This window comes from Muntiacus reevesi, chromosome 8 (genome assembly GCF_963930625.1).
Source record: "Muntiacus reevesi chromosome 8, mMunRee1.1, whole genome shotgun sequence".
Taxonomy (NCBI): domain Eukaryota; kingdom Metazoa; phylum Chordata; class Mammalia; order Artiodactyla; family Cervidae; genus Muntiacus; species Muntiacus reevesi.
In genome coordinates, this window is record NC_089256.1 from 26442780 (window position 1) to 26467972 (window position 25193).

Here is a 25193-nt window from a genome sequence, read left to right on the forward strand (position 1 = left end):
GGACAGAGGAGCCTGGCAGGTTATAGTCCAAGGGGTTGCAAAGAGTTGGATACAACTGAGCCACTAACCTCACACATGCATGTATTTCTTGGAGGATAAACCCTTTCACTACAAAATGCCAGTATCATTATGAAATGCTCCTTTTTATCTGGTAATGCTTCTTGCCGTCAAACAAATTTTGATGTTAATATGGCCACATATTCTTCCTTTTGGTTAGTGTTTTCATGTGGTATTGATACTTCTACCCTTTTAAATAACAGGCCTCCTGCCAATAGCCTCAGGCATGAGTTACCTTGAAGCATCTCTGGCTGACATCCTGATGGCAACCTCATGAGAGATTCTGAACTAGAGCCATTTAGCTAAGCTGCTTCCAAATTCCTGACCCACAGCAACTATGAAACATCAAATGCTTTGTTGTTTTAAGCTGCTAAGTTTTCCTTAAGCAGTTACTTTTCTTACTTTATTTGGAATAATTATTTATTATTCTTTTACTCTGTCTGTTGGTTATACATTTTTTTGCTCTTTTTACTCTGGTTATTTGCACCTGGCTCAGCTTATGGATAGGCTTTCCAGGTGGCTCAGTGGGTAAAGAAACTGCCTGCAATGCAGGAGATGACAGAGATATGCAGTTGATCCCTGGGTAAGGAAGATCCCCTGGAGGAAGGCATGGCAACCCACTCCAGTATTCTTGCTTGGAGAATCCCATGGACAGAGGAGCTTTGAGGGCTATAGTCCATGGGGTTGCAAAGAATCTGATAAAACTGACACGACTGAGCACAGCACAGCTTATGGGAGTGATACTATCAGCTAGAAATCCCTGAGGACACTCACCTGGGTCCACATCCAGCCCCCTGAAGACATCTTCCCTTTCAGAGCCAATGATGTAGCTGGACCAGTCCTTCTCATTATGACTGCAAGATGCCCTCAGCAGCAACCACTTGGAAACTTTGAAAAGAGAGATAAGATCTATCAGTCCCAACTTTTGGAGGGTACATGGCATGCCTGGGGCCGCACAGTGAGGGGGCTATGAGGGAGGAGAAGAGAGAATGAGCAAGCAGGCCTAGCTTTTATTGGAGTCAAGAATGGGGGCTTAGGGTTTTGCAGGTTCATTCCTTATTGGTGAATTCAAAACCTAAGAGTGAGAATTAAAGCGTAGGAAGAGAAAAACAATTAGAACAAATAGTTATCCAAGTGAACCAGAGATCTTGAAGACAAAAGAAACTTCCCGGTGGGATAGGGCAGCCTGGCTCTTTATCTAGTCCCTGGCTGGCAATTTGTTTATTTGAGATAGCTATTTTTGAAGTAGATGCCTCAACAATCAAGACCTTAAGTAGGAAACTCACATGACAATAGTAAAAAAATAAAACCCCAACTGTCAGGCACTTATATTATGTGGTTGTGTGCAGGCGTGCTTAGTCGCTCAGTCCTGTCAACTCTTTGCTACCCTTTGGACTGTAGCCCTCCAGGCTCCTCTGTCCATGGAACTCTCCAGGTGAGGATACGGGAGTGGGTTGCCAAACTCTCCTCCAGGGGATCTTCCCAACCCATGGATCTAACCTGTGTCTCTTGCATTGCAGGTGGATTCTTTACCTGCTGAGCCATTGGAGAATCCTAACTTACAACATACATCTTTGACATTCAGTTCAGTTCAGTCACTCAGTTGTGTCTGACTCTTTGCCACCCGGTGAACCGCAACATGCCAGGCCTCCCTGTCTGTCACCAACTCCCGGGGTTTACCCAAACTCATGTCCATTGAATCGGTGATGCCATCCAACCATCTCATCCTTTGTCATCCCCTTCTCCTCCTGCCCTCAATCCGTCCCAGCATCAGGTGGCCGAAGTATTGGAGTTTCAGCTACAACATCAGTCCTTCCAATGAACACCCAGGACTGATCTCCTTAGGATGGACTGGCTGGATCTCCTTGCAGTCCAAGGGACTCTCAAGAGTCTTCTCCAACACCACAGTTCAAAAGCATCAATTTTTCAGCACTCAGCTTTCTTTATAGTCCAGCTCTCACATCCATACATGATTACTGGAAAAACCATAACCTTGACTAGACACACCTTTGTTGACAAAGTGATATCTCTGCTTTTTAATATGCTATCTAGGTTGGTCATAACTTTCCTTCCAAGGAGTAAGCATCTCTTAATTTCATGACTGCAATCACCATCTGCAGTGATTTTGGAGCCCAAAAAAGTAAAGTTTCTCACTGTTTCCATTGTTTCCCCATCTATTTGCCATGAAGTGATGGGACTGGATGTCATGATCTTAGTTTTTTGAATGTTGAGTTTTAAGCCAGCTTTTTCACTCTCCTCTTTCACTTTCATCAAGAGGCTCTTTAGTTCCTCTTCGTTTTCTGCCATTAGGGTGGCACCATTTGCATATCTGAGGTTATTGATATTTCTCCCAAATATCTTGATTCCAGCTTGTGCTTCATTCAGCCCGGCATTTCACATGATGTACTCTGCATATAAGTTAAATAAGCAGAGTGAATATATATAGCCTTGACGTACCTCTTCCCAGTTTGGAACCAGTCTGTTGTTCCATGTCAGGTTCTAACTGTTGCTTCTTGACTTGCATAAAGATTTCTCAGGAGTCAGGTAAGGTGGTCAGGTAAAGAGGTATTCCCACTTCTTTAAGAATTTTCCACATTTTGTTGTGATCCACAGCAAGGATCCTAAGATACCTTGTTTCTCTCTGCATTAAGTGTTATCACGACATATTTTAAACTTCTCTATATTTTTTAAACTTCACAAGACATTATTATCACAAGATGTTTTACATCCACATGTTCTACCATTTCCATTGCTTTGCATTCCATTGTATGCTTCCGTATGGAATCATTTTCCTTCTCCCCAGAGAATTATGTTTGTGCTTGCTTTGTACCACAGTGTTATTTAGTGACAAATTTTCTGTTTTTGTTTGTTTGAAACTGTCTTTATTCTATCATGTAGAATAATATTTTGACATGTAGGAGCCAGGAGTGTAAGAGTAAGGAGCTCTAAGCTTGCATATTTTCTCTCAGCCCTTGGAACTTTCAGCACTTGGGACACCACTCCATTATTCCCTATCATTTGTTTTTCTGTTTAAGCATTATCTTTCAGTCTTATAGTTGCTCTTTTGAAGGTAATATGTCTTTACTTCTCTCTCTGGCTGAGAGTAAGTTTTTTTTACCTTTTGTTTTTGGTTTTCAAGAATTTTACTAGGATGTAACTAGCTGTATTTTTCTTAGTATTTACACTGCTTGTAAGCTTTTTTTTTTTTTAAACACTTTAAAATCTGTGGTTTGATGCCATTAGTTGTGAAAATTCCTTGGATATCATCTCTTTGAATATTGTATCTACCTATTTTCTTTTTGTTCCCCTGGAATTAAAAAAAAATTAAAACTTAATTGGAGTATAATTGCTTTACAATGTTGTGTTAGTTTCTGCTAGAGTTCCCCTGGAATTTTGATTACATGTGTGTCAGACCTGTTACCATGTACCTTATATCTCCTGCGCTCTGTTCTGTACATACTGCTTTTTTTCTTAACTCTGTATTTCAGTCTGGGTATTGCTTTTGACCTGTGTTCCAGTTCACTAATACTCTCTTCAGCTGTCTCTCATTTACTATTACATTCATTGGTTAACTTCTTAATTTCAGTTCAATTATTTTCAGTTGTAGAATGTCCACTTTTTCTTTTGCTAAGGATCAATATCATAGCCATCTAACTTTTTGCATTTATTAATCCCATGTATTTTGAAGTTCAGAGCTAATAATTCCTGTGGGACTATTTCTCTTATTGATGATTTGTCTTGGTTTTCAGTTATTTGGTCATATCTTTTGGTGCACCAGGTGATATCCAATTGAACCCTAAGCCTCATGTATAAACACTTTATGAGATAATTTGAGGCTCTGTATGCTTTTAATATATTGGTTCCTTAAGTCTCTTCTCCCTTGGTTTAATGTCCTCAGACACATACATACACCCTTTGAAGTCTTTTTTAGTTCTTATCTATGGGAGTGTTTGCAACACACTAGTCTGTCATTACTGGAGGCAGGAATCTTTCAAAATCTACTCTTCACCTACCAGATGCATAAATCAAGACAGGCAGCTTGGTACATGTCTGAGAATTAAGTCTTTGAAAACCTAAATTATGTTTATGATGTCATGAAATGCGCAAAACTCAAAAGTTTCTGGCATTTGTTTATCCTTCAGTTTTGGCCCACCATCTTTTAGCCTGTGTAGGAAATACTTTAGCAGTCCCAAAGTTCAAATCTGAACTCAGTGTTGAATATAAAACTGTTGCCAATAAAGCACAAGGTAAAGGTGTAGGACCATGACTGTTAAGCAATGTGACCATGTCCCCAGGCTGTACATGACTTTGGAGGCATTCTCACACTTCAAGTTCTGGCAGCACCTGGTGAAATGGTATTTTGTAAGTTTTGTCTTTTTCCTGACTTTGTGATGGTTTCTGTTGTCAATGCGACCAGCAACTTCTGAGTCAGCATTATGGCATCTTCAGAATGATATACATGGAGGCTCAGACCTGCACTTTTTAAAATTCAGCTTCATTAAAGGGAGGTGCTGGGCCTTTTAACACATTAGGAATAGCGTTGGATTGCCCATTAAAGGCATTTCTTTACACAAACTGTAGGACTCAGTGTTAAGACAAGATGGGAAGAGCCTAATGGGCCATTCTGAAAGAACCACCCATTGAAAGGTAAAGTATGTTTTAAAGTGACAAGCCCAAGAGCCGAAAATGACTCTTTGATCTTTAAAAGGCTCATAAACAGGGGCAGTGCACTTGCAGACCTATATTTATGTATTCAAATATTGGGAGAAAATCCAAGCAGAGTCTCAGGACTGCAGGAGTTTGCAGTTTAGACAAAAAGAGGCCAGGAGGAGAGCAATTACATCAAACTTTTTACAGCATGGAACAAGCTTTCTTCCTTCCTTATTAACCAATGAACTGGAATCTTGCTAAGGGCTTGTTTTTTAAGTGAGGCTTGAACCAATCATTACCCAGACATGAGGTATTTGTGAAGAAAGAAAGAGGCAATTAGAGCCAAAAGAAAGGATGTTTTGTTTCTGAATTAAATCTGTTTTTGCCACCTTCTTTTACTTCAATGAAGGGTCTCCAAGTATCTCCTAACCCTCAGTGCCACCCCTATATGTGTGTATGTATATGTATACCTTCTTTGGTATTGAACTCATTAACCACATCTGGAGAGTTAGTCTGTGGACAACAGGCCTGTTTCCTCTGTTTCATGGAACCACTAGAGAGGGCTCATAAATAACTGCAGGGCTATTGTCAGGGTGTTGAGGCTGGTGGTTGTTGGTAGACATTCAAAGGAAGTCAAATAACCATGGAACTCAACATTCATGACTACTTTCATTTCCAACAGCATGCTGTTTTTTTCTCTTCCCTTGACCCAGATTGTTCATCGCTGAGAAGCAATAAATTCTACCTTGCATAAAAGAGCCACAGGCACTGGAAAGGGGAATGTGAGTTGTGGTTAACTCTCTTACCTTTTACTCCTCTTACCTGGTGACCCCAGGTATGTATTTGTCACATGACAGTTTGGTTCTTGAGATCCAAGGGGACTTTGGGCCAGAGCAAACGCTATTGAGTGAGTTTTGAGCTCATTAACTGTCTATTTGAACTAAGTTCTACGAAGAGTAGTAAAATAAATACACATATTTACCACTTAAGCAAAGAAAGAGAACACAGTTGCATCCTAGAATCTCCCAAGTGTTCCTCCTGCTGCTGCTGCTGCTAAGTTGCTTCAGTAGTGTCTGACTCTGTGCGACTCCATAGACGGCAGCCCACCAGGCTCCCCCGTCCCTGGGATTCTCCAGGCAAGAACACTGGAGTGGGTTGTCATTTCCTTCTCCAATGCATGAAAGTGAAAAGTGAAAGTGAAAGTGAAGTCGTGTCCAACTCTTAGCAACCCCATGGACTGTCGCCTACCAGGCTTCTCCATCCATGGGATTTTCCAGACAAGAGTACTGGAGTGGGGTGCCATTGCCTTCTCTGAGTGTCTCTCCTCTTACTTACCAAATGTAACAGTATCCTAAATTTTGTACTCATCACTTCCTAAGTTTCTTATAGGGCTTCCCTGGTGGCTCAGCTGGTAAAGAATCTGCCTGCCAGTGCAGGAGACGTAGGAGACCTCAGTTTGATCCCTGATCTGGGAAGATCCCCTGGAGAAGGGAAATGGCAGCTCACTCCAGTATTCTTGCCTGGAAATCGTCATGGCCAGAGAGCCTGATGCGCTACATTCTGAGGGGTCACAAAGACTTGGAAGCGACTTAGTGACTGAGCAACAACAACAATTTTCTTACAACACCTATATATGAGTCTCTAAAAAAAATTATTTAGTTTTTCCTGTTTTGAAACTTTATATAAATGGAATTATGCTGCTGCTGCTGCTAAGTTGCTTTAGTCGTGTCTGACTCTGTGCAACCCCATAGACGGCAGTCCACCAGGCTCCCCTATCCCTGGGATTCTCCAGGCAAGAACACTGGAGTGGGTTGCCCTTTCCTTCTCCAATGTATGCATGCATGCTAAGTCACTTCAGTTGTGTCTGACTTTGTGTGACCCTATGGACAGTGACCCACGAGGCTCCTCTGTCCACAGGATTCTCTAGGCAAAAATACTGGAGTGGGTTGCCATTTCCTCCTCCAAAATGGAATTATACTCTATATATTATTTTGATTTTTTCCCCTATGGTTTACCTTGTTATATACAATGACAGTTCATTCACTTTCATATTCAAATATCCTATTGTAAGAATAAAACATAACTTATTTATCCAATTTATCCATTCTTCTGTAGTGAACATTTGGGGTGTTTCCAGTTTCTGCTATCACAATTGGTGCTGGTATTAGCATTTGTACACATATCCTGTTGTGTGTGAAGAGGATTTATGGAGTTTTTTTTTGTTGTTGTTGTTGTTTTTAAGTAGTAGAAATATTGGGACTTTGGGTAAGTATGCATTCAGGATTTTAAGAGTTAACATCAACTTGTTTTCCAAAAGCGATTAAATTAATTTATATTCCCAGTGGTGAAGTGTCAGAGTTGTGGTTGCTCCTCATCCCCTCCAATATTTTCTATTGTTTTCCTTTTGATTTTTTTTGACAAAATTGTTTATTATTCAAAATAGTTAAATGGACACTTTTATCTGTACCGCATCTTTGTGGAAACAGAGGCTTGGAGGTTTCAAGTCATTTGATTAGGTTTAAGGAGCATAGACTCTGAAAATGTGTTACATACAGGAAAGCAAACATTATCCATAAAGCACTGCAAATTTGAAGACTGCTTATCAAAGATGAAAAAAAAGTCAGAATTGTTGTTAGACATATTCAAGAGTTTAAAAACCAGGATGGCAAATGAGGATGGGACATCAGGGAAAAATGCCAAAACCTTTGAAATTGGGTTGAATTTTAAGTTGACTTCACTCTCTCAGACAAATGGATCACAGGCCAAGTAGTTTTTCTCCCATTCTGAAGGCTGTCTTTTCATCTTGCTTATAGTTTCCTTTGTTGTGCAAAAGCTTTTAAGTTTAATTAGGTCCCATTTGTTTATTTTTGCTTTTATTTCTAATATTCTGGGAGGTGGGTCATAGAGGATCTTGCTGTGATTTATGTCAGAGAGAGTTTTGCCTATGTTCTCCTCTAGGAGTTTTATAGTTTCTGGTCTTACATTTAGATCTTTAATCCATTTTGAGTTTATTTTTGTGTATGGTGTTAGAAAGTGTTCTAGTTTCATTCTTTTACAAGTGGTTGACCAGTTTTCCCAGCACCACGTGTTAAAGAGGTTGTCTTTTTTCCATCGTATATTCTTGCCTCCTTTGTTGAAGATAAGGTGTCCATAGGTATGTGGATTTATCTCTGGGCTTTCTATTCTGTTCCATTGATCTATATTTCTGTCTTTGTGCCAGTACCATATTATCTTGATGACTGTGGCTTTGTAGTAGAGCCTGAAGTCAGGCAGGTTGATTCCTCCAGTTCCATTCTTCTTTCTCAAGATTGCTTTGGCTATTCAAGGTTTTTTGTATTTCCATACAAATTGTGTAATTATTTGTTCTAGTTCTGTGAAGAATACTGTTGGTAGCTTGATAGGGATTGCATTGAATCTATAGATTGCTTTGGGTAGTATATTCATTTTGACAATATTGATTCTTCCAATCCATGAACACAGTATATTTCTCCATCTATTTGTGTTCTCTTTGATTTCTTTCATCAGTGTTTTATAGTTTTCTATGTATAGGTCTTTTGTTTCTTTAGGTAGATATACTCCTAAGGATTTTATTCTTTTTGTTGCAATGGTGAATGGTATTGTTTCCTTAATTTCTCTATCTGTTTTCTCAATGTTAGTGTATAGAAATGCAAGGGATTTCTGTGTGTTAATTTTATATCCTGCAACTATATTCATTGATTAGCTCTAGTAATCTTCTGGTAGAGTTTTTAGGGTTTTCTATGTAGAGGATCATGTCATCTGCAAACAATGAGAGTTTCACTTCCTCTTTTCCTATCTGGATTCCTTTTATTTCTTTTTCTGCTCTGATTGCTGTGGCCAAAACTTCCAAAACCACTACACTATGTAGTGGTGAGAGTGAGCACCCTTGTCTTGTTCCTGATTTTAGGGGAAATGCTTTCAATTTTTCACCATTGAGGATAATGTTTGATGTGGGTTTGTCATATATAGCTTTTATTATGTTGAGGTATGTTCCTTCTATGCCTGCTTTCTGGGGAGTTTTTATCATAAATGGATGCTGAATTTTGTCAAAGGCTTTTTCTGCATTTATTGAGATAATCATATGGGTTTTATCTTTCAATTTGTTAATGTGATGTATTACATTGACTGGTTTGCGGATATTAAAGAATCCTTGCATTCCTGGGATAAAACCCACTTGGTCATGGTGTATGATCTTTTTAATATGTTGTTGGATTCTGTTTGCTAGAATTTTGTTAAAGATTTTTGCATCTATGTTCATTAGTGATATTGGCCTGTAGTTTTCTTTTTGTGGCATCTTTAGTAGTTTTTAATTAAATGACATAGACAGAGGATGAGATGGTTGGATGGCATCGCTGACTCAATGGACATGAGTTTGAGCAAGCTCCGGGAGTTGGTGATGGACAGGGAGGTCTGGCATGCTGCAGTCCATGGGGCCACAAAGAGTTGGACACGACTGGGCAACTGAACTCTACTGAAGACATTTTTGAGTTTTCCAAACTCCAGGGCAGAGTTGGGGTTGAGCTACCCGTGAGGACACAAAGCTCCCCGCCTCATGTAGATTCTGGAACCACCATACCACCGTCTATCACTTCCTCATTACTTTGTAGTCCCCGAACATCCTGAAGGACCCTGAATAACTTGGAAGGAACCAGAATTTGGGAGAAAAGAAAACACTTCTTCCCTAATCCAGTACTCCTGCCAGAGGTGACCCCATGGAAACCATTCATGTATGTGTTAACTAGGAATAAGTTTGCCTCCAGTGACAGAAACCCCCACAGATGAGTAGCTTAAGTGAGAGATAAATATTCGGTGTTTTTTTTTTTTTTTTTTTCTTGTCAGTGCAATCAGAGGTAGGCAGCCCAGGGCTGGGATGAGGGCTCCACAAAGGCACTTTGGACCAGGCTCCTTCTAATGGGATGTGGCTGTCTCCCTCTGAGCATCACCTCCTTATTCTAGGAAGCAAGGCTGGGGAAAGGATAAAGAAGGGGAAAGGTACACACACCAGTTCTTTTTAAAGAATATTTTCTAGAAACTGCCACATACTGCCTCCATTTACATAACCTAAGCCAAAAATTCATCAAATGGGCCACCAAACAGCAAGGGAGGCTGGGAGATGTGGTCTTTCATCCAGGCAATCATGTACCCAGGGGAATCTATTGCTAAGGAAAATGGATACTAGGGTAGGCAACTAGCAGGTTTCCACTCTTAAATTCATTCATGGAAGGAAGATACAGGTATATTTCAGCTCTGTTGTTGTTTAGTCACTAAGTCATGTCTAACTCTTTTGCTGACGCATGGACTGCAGCCCATCAGGTTCCTCTGTCTATGGGATTTCCCAGGCAAGAATACTGGAGTGGGTTGCCATTTCCTTCTCCAGGCGATCTTCCTGGCCCAGGACTGAACCTGTATCTCCTGCATCACAGGCAGATTCTTTACCACCAGGGAGCCACCAGGGAAGCAGCAGGGAAGACACTATCAGATGCCAAAGGTTCACACCACTTTGCCAGAGCCCAGGCTTGGAACCTACCATGGAGGGAAACAGAACCAAGCTGTTGCCCCTATACTCAGCCATCAGTTGACCTGACCTCACTCTAGAGGCAAGAACAGGGTGAACCTTTTCCTTCCTTGCTCCTTTCTTTCTCTCCTTTTTTTTTGAAAAGCATCTTATATTGTGGTTTGGGGTTTTTTCAATATCACAAGAAAGATTTTGAGAATTTCAGCTCTATGAATCCTATTTTTGCAGGTTTTAACATGTAGGTCATTCTGTTTGGCCACCAGAATCAAGGCGCACACAGATTTCATGAAATCCTCTTCCATCCTTGGGTGCCAGCTGGTTGGTATGAGAGGAAGGTGAGCTAACACTTAGGGCCCTGCAGTGGGGCTGCCTGCCCATGGGCAGTAAGGCCAAAAGAAGAGGAAATTCATCACTTATCAAAGTGGACCATGAGAACATGCAGAGGAGAGTCCAAGGGTTTGCAAAAAGTCAGATGTAGATCATGGAATACATATCAGAAAATGGAGGAATACTGCTTTCTTATCACACCTATGTGTGTGACACTCAAGTAGCATTCCTAACAAGCGAGGTGGATCAAGTTTTTTTCATAGCTTTTGTTTCCACTTGGACGGATGCTTCACTGTTGGGAGAAATCGTGAAGAGCACACTGTCCAGTCTCTCCTTCCCCTGCTCCACCATGAGACTGGGGTCCTAGACAAACTCAACTCTCCCTAAATTTCCATCTCCAGGGATGGCTATTCCATTCTTCTAGTTTCTCAAGCCCACATCCTGAAGTTATCCTCAAATCCTTTCTTTCTCACACACCGGATCCAATTCATCATCATACCATGTTGGCTGTCCTTTGGAAATGGATCCAGAAACCAACCATTCCCTGCTACCTCTACTGCAGTCAATCTCTTGCCTGGAGTGCCTGACTGAACAGGTGAACAGGAGCTGAAATCCAGCCCAACTTCACTCACTGAAAGGTGTGCTTTGCTCCAAGGCTACATCATTTGGACAAAGGGCACCCTTTTCAATTTGTACCAAGATGTGCCTGCAGATAGGCAACCACCTCATGTATTAGCTCATTTCACTCCAAGAAAAAAGCCAAAATCCCACAATGAGGGCTGTGCATGACCTAGCCCTGCTGCTTTTGTGATGCTGCCTCCTTTTACTTGGGCCCCACTGGACTTCTTGATGAACCTCAAATGCCCCCAGCAAGATCCTGCCTTAAGGCCTTTGTAATTCCTGTCCTCTTTGTGTAAAGTCCCTAAAACGGCCCATTCCCTTCTTATCCTTCAGGTCTCTTCACAGCGACTCCTTCCTTGACACCTACTGTTCCATCCTTGGGGTGCCCCACCTTCCTCACCCTCTGTAACCATATCCCCATTGTTGTGGGCTGCACTCTACTCCCCCAGAAGATACGTTCAAGTGCTAACCCTCCTTACCCGTGAATGTGATCTTATTTGGAAATTGGGTCTTTGGAGATGTGGTCAAATTGGATCATACTGGATGAGGTCATACTGGATCACAGCGGATCCATATATAAGAAGAGGGAAATCTATATAAGAAGAGGGAGCTTTGTCCTACACAGTTGGTGGGTATGTAAATTGGTACAGCCACTATAGAAAACAGTATATAGGTTCCCTAAAAAACTAAAAATAGAGCTACCATGTGACCCACAATCCCACTCCTGGGTATATATCTGGAGAAAAACGTAATCAGAAAGAAGGTATGCACCCCAATGTTCATTGAAGCACTGTTTGCAACAGCCAAGACATGGAAGCAGCCTAAATGTCCATTGACAGAGGAATGGATAAAGATGCGGTACACATATACAACAGAATATTACTTGGCCATTAAAAAGAATGAAATAATGCCATTCATTTGCAGCAACATGAATGGACCTAGAGATTGTCATACTGAGTGAACTAAGTCAGGCAGAGAAGGATAAATATCATATGACATCCCTTATATGAGGAATCTAGAAAGAAATGATGCAAATGAATTTACTTACAAAATAGAAAGAGACACAGACTTCGAGAATGAACTTATGGTTGCCAGGGGAGAACAGTTGGGGGAGGGATAGTTAAGGGAGTTTGGGATGGACCTGTACCCACTGCTATATTTAAAATGGATAACCAACAAGGACCTACTGTATTGTACAGGGAACTCTGCTCCATGTTATGTGGCAGCCTGGATGGGAGGGGAGTTCTGGGGAGAATGGATACATGTATATGTATTGCTGAGTCCCTTCTCTGTGCACCTGAAACCATCACAACATTGTGAATTGACTATATACCCCAGTACAAAATAAAAAATTTGAAAAAGAAAGGGAATTTTGCACACAGAACAGATGGTGGGGAATGCCTAATGAAAGAGGCAGAGAGGGTAGTGATGCACGTACAGCAAGGAATATCAAAGGGTGAGTGAGCATCAGATTCTCCGTCAGAGTCTAGAGACAGAATCAACCTCGCCAACATCTTGATCTTGGACTCCTGGCTTCCTGAACTGTGAGACAATAAAAGTCTGCACTGTCCCACAGCAGTGCCCTAAGTGTTAGCTCAAACAACACATGTCTGTTGTTTGAAGCCACCCAGCTTGCAGTACTTGGTTACAGCAACTCCAGGAAGTGGTTATGCCCTTTGACACACAGTATGTCACTCGTTCCTTGGTTTGGGATCGGCCGCCCCCTCTCACTTGATCACAAGATGCAGTTACAAATCGAACACAGAATAATATAGAGAACATACAGCAAAGAAACATCAGCTTCTAAGCCAGTGCAAGAGAAAAGATGGTCCATGGCATATCAGTTCAGTTTGGTTCAGTCGCTCAGCTCAGTCGTGTCCGACTCTTTGCGACCCCATGGAGTGCAGCATGGAAGGAAGGAAAGGACTCTGTGCTTCACTAGAATAGAATACATTTTTGATGAAGGAAGCCATTCTTTTTAAAAATTTTATCTATTTATTTATTTTGGAGGTGTTGGGTCTTCGCTGTTGCTCTCAGGCTCTCTTTAGTTTTGGTGAGTGGGAGCTCGGCTTCTTTTAGGAGTGTGGGCTTCTCATTGCAGTATTTTTTTTTTTTTTTTTTTTTTTTGCTATGGAACATGGGGCTCTGCAGTTGTGGCACCTGTGTAATTGCTCCATGGCACGTGGGATCTTCTCTACACTGGCAGGTGGACTCCTAACCTCTGGACCACCAGGGAAGTCCAAGGCAGCCATTCTTTGGAGTGACACTGCCTGTTTTCAACTGCCTGCCGAAACCCTCACGTCATCAAGGAAGAAAGTGTTCACATACAGTTATTTGTAGTAACAAATTATCGCATTTTCTATGCATGTAAGACTTTCTATCTTCAAAACATTTTCAAACCATTAATTAATCCTTACCACAGCATCAGTGAAATGGAAATGAGAGAGAATTTAAAGCATGCAAATTTAATTATTAATGCTAACATTTGGCACACAACTAACACTCCTCTTGGCTGGGCAGTGAACATGTCGTCCCATGCCGTCTCTTCTCCCTTTGGAAAAATGAGCAGGAAACTTGAAAGTGAAAAAAAAGGTGAAAGTGAAAGCCTCTCAGTCACGTCTGACTCTTTGCAACCCCATGGACTATACAGTCCATGGAATTCTCCAGGCCAGAATACGGGAGTGGGTAGCTTTTCCCTTCTCCAGAGGATTGTCCCAACCCAGAGATTGAACCCAGGTCTCCCGCATTGCAGGCGGATTCTTTACCAGCTGAGCCACAAGGGAAAACCAAGAATACTGGAGTGGGTAGCCTTATTCCTTCTCCAGGGGATCTTCCCAACCCAGGAATTGAACCAGGGTCTCCTGCATTGCAGGCAGATGCTTTACCAACTGAGCTATGAACTTAGTTCTGTAATACACCAGGATGGAGGTGCAGTTTTTCCTGAGAAATGTCAAGGGATGGGGAGGTGGACTCATGCATCAAAGAGAGAGGTGGGCTCCGAGTTCCCTCAGGACCCTGGAATCTAGGATTCTGAGATCCTTCCTAAGAGCATCATGAACACAGGAGGGCTGGTTTTGAACAAAGATGTGGTGAATCCCATCAGGCCTCAGACAAAGCCCAGCCAATGATGACCAGCCTAAAAGAAAAAGGAAAAAAAAGAAAGAGGAACAAAAAAGAAAAATTACTGGTGACCTCTCACCGTACTAGGACCCTTGATACTTCAGTGAGGATTGAAAAGATGTTTATCTTAGATGTGGACCATTTTGAACGTCTTTATTGAATTTGTCACAGTATTGCTTCTGTTTTATGTTTTGAATTTTTGGCCACAAGACAAGTGGGATCTTAGTTCCCTGACCAGGAATATGAACCCACACTCCCTGCATTGGAAGGTGAAGTCTTAACCACCAGACCACCAGGGGAGTCCCTTTGGTGAGGATTTTATCAGCATCATCTGGCTGGGGGTGGGGATGAAGAGAAGACGTGGCTGTAAACAAAGTGGGTCCAAAAAGACAGGCAATATGATGTGCTTCTAGAACCTGGAACCTTGGGATTCTCCAGACTGGATGGGTCAGTGGGGTCACATGTACTCAGCCAGAGCCGGGGCTGCCTATCCCCTCTGGAGCAGACACACTGTTCCATGCTGGGGGGCCACGTGGCCCCTGTATCCTACAGGGCCTGCCACCTGCTGTTGGGCCTGCCCCAGCCAAGGGAGGGAGAACGTGTTTCCCCATTTCTTTAATGAGGTCTGTGTGTAACAAGTTTTTTCCAAAGAGTACAGTATAGAAGTGGGGACATTAAAGGGTAACTTTAAAGAGGAAAACCTGGCAAACACCACCCACACCAGCCAGTTGAGGTCTATCTACATCAACAGTCATCAATCATGTGGATAGCATATATCCTTGATATGATATGGTAAAAATAGCAGGGTACCTCTGTGGTCCTTCTCCCCAGACCCATAACCCCAGTCAAATCATGAGAGAGAACAGCAGAAAATCCTGATAGAGGGGCATTCCATTACATAGCTGACTAGTACTTTTTAAAATGGTCAAGACCCTCATGAATGAGGGAAGTCTGAGAAGATGTCCTGGCCCAGAGGAGCCTAGAAACCATGACAAGGACATGTAATGTGAGATTCTGGAGCACAAAAAAGACATTAGGTGAATCCTGAGGACATCGGAATGAACTACGGACTTTGGTTAATAATGAGGAATCAATATTGACTTATTCACTGCTGCAAATGCACCATCTTCATGTTGAAGATGTTAATAATCTGGGAAACAGTGTGCTGGTGTTGGGGGAGGAAGATGTGTTGGGGTGGGGGGATGGGGTTCTCTATGCTATCTGCTCAATGTCTCTGTGAATCTTGAACCATCCCCCAAATCAAGTTTATTAATTAAACCTAAATGTCGATCAATAGATATGGATAAAGAAGATGTGGTACACATATACAACAGAATATTCCTAAGTCATCAAAAGGAACAAAACTGGGTCATTTATAGAGATATGGATGGACTTAGAGTCTACCATACATAGTCAAGTAAGTCAGAAGGATAAAAACAAATACTGTATATTAATGCATATATGTCAAATCTAGAAAAATGGTACAGATGAACCTATTTGCAGGGCAGGAATAGGGGCACAGATGTAGAGAATGGGCATGAGGACACAGAGGGAAAAGGGGAGGGTGCAACAAATTGGGAGATTAGGATTGACATATATACATGATCATGTGTAAAATAGCTAGTGGGAGCCCAGCTCATGCTCTCTGATGACTTAGAGGGGTGTGATGGGGGTGGAAGGGAGATTCAAGAGGTAAGGGATATACATGTACATACGAGCCAATTCATTTCATTGTACAGCAGAAACTAGGGCAGCGTTGTAAAGTAATTATCCTCCAATTAAAAAAAATAGATAAATGGAGGGCAGGCTCTGTATTATTCTCCACAGGCCCTGTACCAATTTATAGGAAGGTGTGGAGGACTCCAGATGAGACTCCCCCTCAGAAGACTAACACACTCAGTCCTGCAGAGAAGAAATTTTTAACCTGAAGCCTCTCCTCTGTCTCGAGCACTGAGCAGAGATGAACAATCTCCATGGAAGTCCTTTTGACTCTACACTCCACCCTCTTTAACTAGAAACTCCCCGACAGTCATGTTACCCCTTCTGCTTTTCACAGTAGCAAGAAGGAGGCATTATTTGAAGGGACAGGCCACCCTTGAAGATTTAGACAGCTCCTTTTTCATCAAGGAGTGTCCAGTGTTGCTCAGAGTTTCAATAGAGGAGACTGGTTAAGAGCAAGGGGTCTTGAGCTGGATCGCTGGGATTTCTATCACTGCTCCTCCAATAGCCATGGGACCATGCGAATGGCTTAGCCTCGTGGACCTCAGTCTCCTTGTCTGTAAAGTGGGGACAATAGGATATCTTCCACGCAGTCGTTGTCAGAACTGCATAAGCTAGCATACATGAAGCAGTTAAACCAGAGCCTGGCTTGCAGTGAGTGTTAGTTGCTCAGTCATGTCTGACTCTTTGCAACCCCATGGACTGTAGCCCACCAGGCTCCTCTGTCCATGGGACTCTTCAGGCAAGGATACTGGAGTGGCATTAGGCACCCGAAAAATCTACTTTTTTCTTCAGGCTGACACTCCTCCTCTGGAAAGCTTTGAGCACTTTGGAGGATCAGACACTAAGGATTGGATTAAAAACTTGCTACAGACAGGAATCAAACATCTATCTGGCAAGTTTCTGTTTTCTATTTCCTAGCACAGGGCCCCGACCCTAGAAATCTAATAATACCTTCTGAAAGAGGTATCTGGAGATACATGCCAAAATGTAAAATTGTTTTGAATTGGCAGTTTTGTTTTTTTTCAATGCAGAAAAGTTAATTATTGCATAATGTCCTAAGATATATACAGGGAACTGTTGTCATAGCAAGACATTGGGAGCAACCTAAATGTCCATTAACAAAGAAAGGGGTAAATTGAGTAAAACCATGACATGTTATGCAGAGCAGTCTTTACAAAGAATGATGTAGATCTAAGCAGGCTGATGTGGAAGGATGCATGTTGTATACTAAAGTGAAAAATCTATGCAGTGATATGCATATCGGATGATGACATTGGATGATACTAATATCATATATTATCAGAGGATAATATCATAATATCAGATGATATTAATCATGTGATGCCTTTCTGCATAGGTAAAGATTAACTATGTGGTGTATATTATGGGTACAGAAAAAAGTCTGAAATAGTGAACACAGAACAGTGAGTAGTAATAGCAAGGCATGGATTGGGCAAAGTAGGAGACATTTAAATGTTTTATTTGATATGGTTTACATGTTTAATAATGGAGAAGGGAAAGGCAACCCAGTCCAGTATTCTTGCCTGGAGAATCCCATGGACAGAGGAGCCTGGTAGACTACAGTGTATAGGGTCGCAAGCCGGCCACGGCTGAAGTGACTTAGCACATACACACGTTTAATAATGTGTGATGTCACTTTGTGTATTTAACATTTATTGAACATGTATTATGTGCCAAGCACTCTTGAAAGCATCTGATATGTATTAACTTATTTAAATTACATAACTTAAAGCAGTATTAACTCTATTTTACAGGTGAGGAAAACTAGGCCATGTTAACTTGTTCCGTGTGAGAAAGAATTGGAACTCAAACCCTGGCAGTCTGACTCCTGAGTACGTGATTCTGGTGGCTCTACTTTCTAGGCTCCCTTTCTGAATGTATATAATCTGATTCTTCCACCAACTTCCTGCCCCTATTCATTAGCCGTTTACCTCTTACACCTGTCATTTCTTTTGATCCCAATTGCTTTGGTTCCTGACATTCTTTGTGGCCATCTTGCAAGTCACGTAAGACGGTGAGGTGGCAGTGGCGAGAACTGGAAAGGAATTTTGGCCCAGTTCTTGGCCAGGGGGCACCTTGGAGAACAGTCTAGAGACTGAAATCCTAATATGCCTTTTTGCACAGGGGTGGTGGTAAGTGGAATCCTTATAGGCAACTCCTCATCCCAGTCATCAAGGCTGACTTGTGTAATTTACAGAAATGGAGGCAGGTAAGGGTACGTGGGAAGCTTCCCAGGTGGCGCTAGTGGTAAAGAACCTGCCTGCCAATGCTGGAGACATGAGACATGGGTTTGACCCCTGGGTTGGGAAGATCCCCTGGAGGAAGGCACGGCAACCACTCCACCATCCTTGCCTGGAAAGTCCCATGGACAGAGGAGCCTGATGGGCTACAGGCCACAGGGTCACACAGAATGGGACACGACTTAAATGACTTAGCATGCAGGCATGCAAGGGTGCCTGGCCTCAGGTTGAACATATGCCCTTTCATCTTGTATCTTCTTTCTTTTATAGAACAGGCATTTCTGCATGCTTCACTGTTCCTTGGTACCTAAAGTAGCAGCCCTGGAAGCCTGGGCTGTACCAAGGCCATGGTGTTTTCAGGATAGGACGCTCTGGGAGGAGGTACAGACCTTGGCTTCCAGACTTGCAAGGGGCCTTCCCTTGCCCACTCTCTTTCTCAGAGAAAGATGAAACCAATGTGATATGGTATGCATACTTGCCAAATGGCTTATTTGCCCTTTGCCAAGGATAATATTGGATTTACACAATAAACTGGGGTGCAAAGAAAGTAAGGCTCCATTGGTTCCTAGGCAACAGCAGTCCGGCTGCCCTGCACAGGCTGGGCCAGCGGCCTGGCAGAGGGGATGGCCAGTCAGATTTCGTGCAATGAATAGACCACGCAAGATGGGCTGTCTGCTTTCCTGCGCTACCTAGAAACACCTTGGAGAAGGGCTTCTGGGGTGTTTGCTCATAACGCATCTCGTTTAAAATTCAAGATTGACGGGTCCCTTGCAGAAAGTGTTCATAGGTCAGTACCAGGAAGAAAGAAACCACACAATTTCCAGCATGCTTTGTGAATGGATCCAGAAACTGCTACACAAATAGACACAAGGTGGGGCCTAGGCAGGCAGTGACCGTTGCTCATCATGACGTTTTCAACAGATGTGTTATATACTGTCATTTCAATTTGGAAGTTTATTTTTTTCCCATTGATTTTTATACATCCAGAATATCACAAATAACCAAGTTTTTTTTTTTTGCACATTCATTTACCCATAACAGAAAATGAACTTCTTAAAAAAAATTGGAACCATGCTATTAGCTCTTTACAAAAGTGAATAAAAAGTAGCTCGTTTTTAAGTCTAAAATAAACAAAGAAAGAAGCATTTTTTTGTCTACAGTATTTAGCAAACATAAGAAAATATCCTTAGAAACACACACAAAAATTGGAAAAAAAATTATTACAGGTATTAACAATATTTTATAATGAAAGCTTAAAATCTATTTACATACATAAATACAATTAACTTTGTTGATGCAACTCTTCTGGAAGGAAAAAAAGTCAAATGATCAGCGTCAATACTGATCTGGCTAAAGGGAGGGGAAAACCCCAAAGAAAGAAATAGACCAAAAAAAAAAAAAAAAATCCCCAAAGATTGTATAATGCAGGTAAACAAAAATCATTTTGTTCAGATGTGAAAAATATTTTGTGATATCATTGTTAAACCGAGTTTTCACCTATAAAAGACTCCAAACATGTCATCCCCCAGAAAACAAAAAACATCAAAAAACAAAAATTACCAGGACGGAATGTCCCAAGGAAACAGGTATTTCAAGAGAGAAATCGGCAATCCTAAATTGCAGGACATTCGAGTGAAACCATTCATTTCCTTTCTAATCAGAGCATTTCTGTTTATCTGCACAGAAACCCTAGGCAGCAGAACGTCTGTCTCTTAACTCACTGATTGTAATTTGCCCAGGAAGACTTCTATTGCTGCACTCGGACAGCAAGCAGATCCAAAATGTTGGCAAGCTCTCCATTCTGCTGGAAGAAACCCATCGGCAGGAGAAAGGCTGACTCACTACGCTCTTTCATGTAGAGGGAAAGGGCAGCTCCTCCAGTCCTGTATTTGGTGTCGGGACGGGTGTGCGTGCTGTTTCCTTATATAAAGTTGGAGAACAGAGGAGGTACGAGGAGAGAGAAAGTCGGAGATGTTTAGTGGGGGCAGAGAGGAAGAAAAATGTTAAGTATTTTTAGAGAGAAAAACAAAAAGAAGAGAAATATGTGTCTATGTTGAACTTATAAATAAGGGCATTTACAAGCAATAGAGATGGCTTATTTAATCTTTCTTCTTCTGGACCAATGCTCCCAAATACATCCAGTTATTACTTTATTGGCTTAAGGGTCTACTTGATGAAAGGACCACCTTAATTTACCTGAAGGCAGTAGAATGGAATTCCTCAGGGGCAGAAAATGCATTAAGTATGAGGCTTATCTCTAAAACAATGAAGGTTTAACTTTTTCTATCTGGAGAGATTAAATACTATATATGCTGGTAATGGTCTGGGAATCTCTGAATGGCCAAACCCTTGGGTCTACAACAAAGTGACAAGCTCTCCTCACACATGGCTTTAAAAGTGAAGATTCAATGTGAGAGATTTATATGATTTCCCTTGTAGGGCATTACGTTGATTTTGAGTTGGAATATCTTCATGTACCAGAACTGAACTGAAAACTATACTTTTCCTTCAATTTTTAATCAATATTTTGTCAGGTCAGATAAGGCAATGTGCTGAAAAGAACACAAGTTCAATTTGGGGTGAATGGGCTAGTGGTCCTTTTCAGATATTAAAAAAATTGAAATCTACTGACATTTAAGGGTAATTTTGCTGCAAAAAATGTAATACAGAATAAAACATGAAAATGAGTTATGGAGGGAGAATTATGTCTAAAATGAAAATAAATAGAATATTCTGAGTTTCTCTAAGATCTGCTTTAGCTCTTTTCTAGATAAGAACGATCTGACAACACAAACTGCTTTACTCTTTCTTACCAAAGTGCTACTGCATCTGTGTAAAACAAATAATCAATACATATATATATATATAAGAAAACTCAAAAACAAGTTGTTTTAAATAAGACCAGCTGTTTTGCTGCCTGCAGCCAAAGATCTTTCTAATTTGAATCCTTAAATTTATAAAATAAAAAATCAAACACTGTTCTGAAGTCCTGCTTTCAAATACTCTTCAGAGTTGACCTGAAATCATTTCAACTAATTTAAGAGGTACATTAAATAACCACCAGATCATTTTGAGCACACATATGTTAAAATCAGCAGTTAGTATTTATGACTTGTACAACAACTGCCTTGTGACCAAATCCTCCAATAAAAATAGTGCCATAAAATTTACAGTGACATTGGATATGTTTGAATTGTAGCCATGGGCAGTGACATGAATCTTTCCTGTCATGTTGATGCACTGGCAAAAGTGCACACACCTTATAGGGTAGGGTCTCAGCCTGGTGAGAGCAACACAAAGCTGGGTGGGGAAGGAGCAGCATGGGATGGGTCCCGCACGGGTGGGATGACACCCTCCCCACATGACTTCACTGAGGCAGGTGGAGGGAGTTTGGCTTGTTCGGGCCTGTTTCTGGGCCCACCCTATGAAAACTGACCTGGACACCTTTGCTGTTAAAGGCATCCGGTCCCTTCCACTCCCAGCCTTGGGGGACAGCCACAAGCTTTCTTCTGCATCAACCAACAGGTATAGTATCAAAGAGGAATATCTCCTTGGAACTGAACGAACATCTGAACTCTGGGTTCAGATGATCTCCTTCCTACCCCAGAATGGAGCAATTAAGGAACCCCTAAATTCATTCATTCGGTTTCCATGTGGATACCATTTCTCCACACAGCTTACTTTGGACTCATTCTGTTACAAAGCATGCCTAACATTATTAAGAGCCCATGGAGTGAGCAAACCCCCTAGGCAGAAAATAAATCCTCTCCAGAGGTGCAGTCATTGGCATCTACCCCAACCCTCTGGAACCAGATTTGAAGGGAGGGAGTCAGGTATGAGACCCTTTGTTGAGCTTAGCAGAAAATTCCATACTTCAGATCTTTGGAGTGACCCTCAGTATCTAAAAAGCCTAATAAAAACATGGCTGCATTAGCTACTGACTCCTTTGATTAACATTAAAGGGAGTTTAATGTAAACAATATTTAGATAACCAAGTGATCACATTACCCATCCTTTTTACCCCAACCTTCTTCAATGTGATACAATTAACTCTGGCTACTATCAAAAACAAAAAATGTAGTACTTGATATTTTTCTTAATATAAGCACATTTAAATAATAAAAAAGTATCAACACATTAAGTAAGTGTCTAAACATCAAGATACATAAATATCTAGGGATTCCTTGTGGGAATACAGTAGTTGAAAATGACCCAAAGCTGCAGCTGTTTCTCAAAAAAAACAACTACACCAAAAGTCCAAAAGAAAAGTTAAATAAAACTTACAGAAAAAGGAATATTTCTTTCATTTGTCAAAGCAAGAAAGAAGCAAAGCTCAAATTTATATATATATAAAAATAAAAAAAACCACCCAAATGCAAATACACATTTTGCAATTTATAAGGTGCTGGAAAAGAAAATTAAAAATATGAATTAGATGCCAAACAGAATGAGTTGCATCTCTGCCCGCCCCGCCCTACCCCAACAAAGAAAACCCCAAGTTCCATACTCTTTGGAATAAACGACTTGGTTAAAAAGTGAAGTCAAGGTTATAAAATCTTTCTTTTATTCACAGCATTGCTAAATCAGAAGCATTCACAGTTTCCCTCTGGGAATCTTCCTGTTTGCCTTAACGACGTGTCCACAGGGCGCTGAAGCGGACACCCTCAAGTTGCGTCAGGTTAGAAGAAAAAAATCTGAGACGGGCCCACAGCGGCGGGGAACTGCGCGGACTTCACAAGCGAGAGATGGCTACCGCAGGCAGTTGGCAGGGGGCGAGCAACCCCCGCCGGGCCCGCGCGGGCTTCTCCACAACGCGATGCTGGGCCCCCGACGGGTGCTTCCGGGACGACGTCCGGCCGCACGGAGCGCGCGTGCGCAGCCTCACTCAGTAGGGTCGCCACACGGCCTCCTCGAGGCGCGCGGCGGGCGCCATGTTGGTGGGGGAGTTGCTGTGGCTGCCCTCGGCCTCCACCACGTCGCTCTGGTTCGGGAGGCTGGGGTTAAGCAGCGCCGAGCCGGTGGACGCGTTGGTGCAGGGCGGCAGGATGCGTGGCGGCGACCGCTCGCCGCCCACCATGGAGAACTGGTAGGAGCCGGCCGACGCGCCGTAGTACAGGTGGTAGGATGGCGAGCTGGCCTGGAACGGGCCACCCTGCGCCTGCGACGAGCCCGGGTAAGGTGGTGGCAGGTACGTGTGGTAGCGCGTGGCCGAGCCCATGGCTGACATGCCGATGCCGATGCCCGATGTGACGGGCGTTGGGGAGTAGGTGAAGGCGCCGGGGTAGTGCATGCGGGGGTCGGAGATGGAGGGCAGTGCCGGGAACTGGCGCGGGTCGCCGAAGGCTGTCAGGTCGGGTGCAGCTGTGTGGTGGGCGAGAAATATCGTGAGATTAGGATTCAGGGAGGCCACGCCCCTTCCCTCACCCCACCGGGCCCAGGAGAATTTCCCATAATGCTGCTGCCGTCCAGGGAGCGGGTATAATGAAGATGATGATATATGAGTGAGTGGGTTAGTCGCTCAGTTGTGTCCTACTCTTTGTGACCCCATGGACTGCAGCCCTCCAGGCTCCTCCGTCCATGGAATTCTCCAGGCAAGAACACTGGAGTGGGCTGTCATTTCCTTCTCTAAGGTAATATGTGATCTCATGCAATGTAATAAGGTTGTAATATAATGTAATATGTAGTCATACTTGCTTAATATAAACATATTAGATATAACTGACTTAATATAAACAAATATTCCTATAATTCTGAGGTTGGCACACCCACCTGCCAGATTCACCTGCTACCAGTTTTTGTATGCCCACAGTCTAAGAGTGTACTTTTTACTTTTCTAAATGGTTGGGGGAAAAAAAAATAAAAAAGACTTTTTCCTGACTTGAAAATGATATGAATTTTAAATTTCAGTGTTCATAAATAAAGTTTTATTGAAAGGAGTCTCGCTTGTTCTTTTATGTATTAACTATGACTACTTTTTAAGTCACCACTTCAGAGTGGTCATGGCAGAGACTGGAGGGCCAGACTGGAGGGCTCAGAAAGTCTGAAATATTTAGTAACTGGCCCTTTGCAGAAAAAAAGTTTGCCACCTCTCTATATAATCAATATATTAATATGTCAGTATTAATGTCTTATAACTATATGACAAAACAATATAACACTAGAACTACTACTAATATAATAGATGCATTAATAAATTAATATTAATAGAATATATATAAATATATATAACCCCCAAAGAGAGCTTCCCAGGTGGTGCTAGTGGTAAAGAACCCGCCTGCCAATGCAGGAGACATGAGACACGGGTTCGATCCCTGGGCTGGGAAGATCCCCTGGGGAAAGGCTTGGCAATCCACTCCAGTATTCTTGCCTGGAAAATCCCAAGGACAGAGGAACCTGGCAGGGCTACAGTCTGTAGGGTCACAAAGAGTCGGACACAACTGAAGAGACTTACCATGCACGTATACATAATATGATACTGTCATAATACGTAATAACATTTTAATGTTATACATAATTTTAGATTGAATCCTAGAAATCTGCCATTTCTATAGGCCTGCAATAGATAAAAATAGGCAGTTTCCTATTATTGAAGCTAATGCATGCCGGAGTAGTGGCTGGGAGTGGATGTTCATGAACCACCAATCTCTTTCTCCTCCACATCTACCTTCAGACTAGTTCTACATTTTTAGAAACAGTACAGCCTCGATTTCACATGCTTTTCTCTAATATGCACCGTTTATTTGTTAACAGGAATGGCCACAGGGCCTTGACTTAACCTACTCCATTTTTATACATGTTGACATTCCACCAGCAATGGCAAAGATTGGTCTATAAAACTCATTTTGTTAGGATTATGCATTTACCCTTTCACAGATGGGCTTTGGCAGTCTTTCTTTGCATCC

At 42.0% G+C, this 25193-nt stretch overlaps 1 protein-coding gene across 4 annotated transcripts in view; it reads right to left on the reverse strand.

Moving 5' to 3' along the window:
* Window positions 1-19231: 19231 nt before the first annotated feature.
* RUNX1 (RUNX family transcription factor 1) overlaps window positions 19232-25193 on the reverse strand; it is a 265928-nt gene continuing 259966 nt past the window's right edge. For all 4 annotated transcript variants that reach the window (XM_065942317.1, XM_065942319.1, XM_065942318.1 and 1 more), the window contains one exon: window positions 19232-23652. In XM_065942317.1, coding sequence (XP_065798389.1) covers window positions 23177-23652 — 476 coding nt within the window. In that variant the 3' untranslated portion in view covers window positions 19232-23176. The remainder of the gene's footprint in view (window positions 23653-25193) is intronic.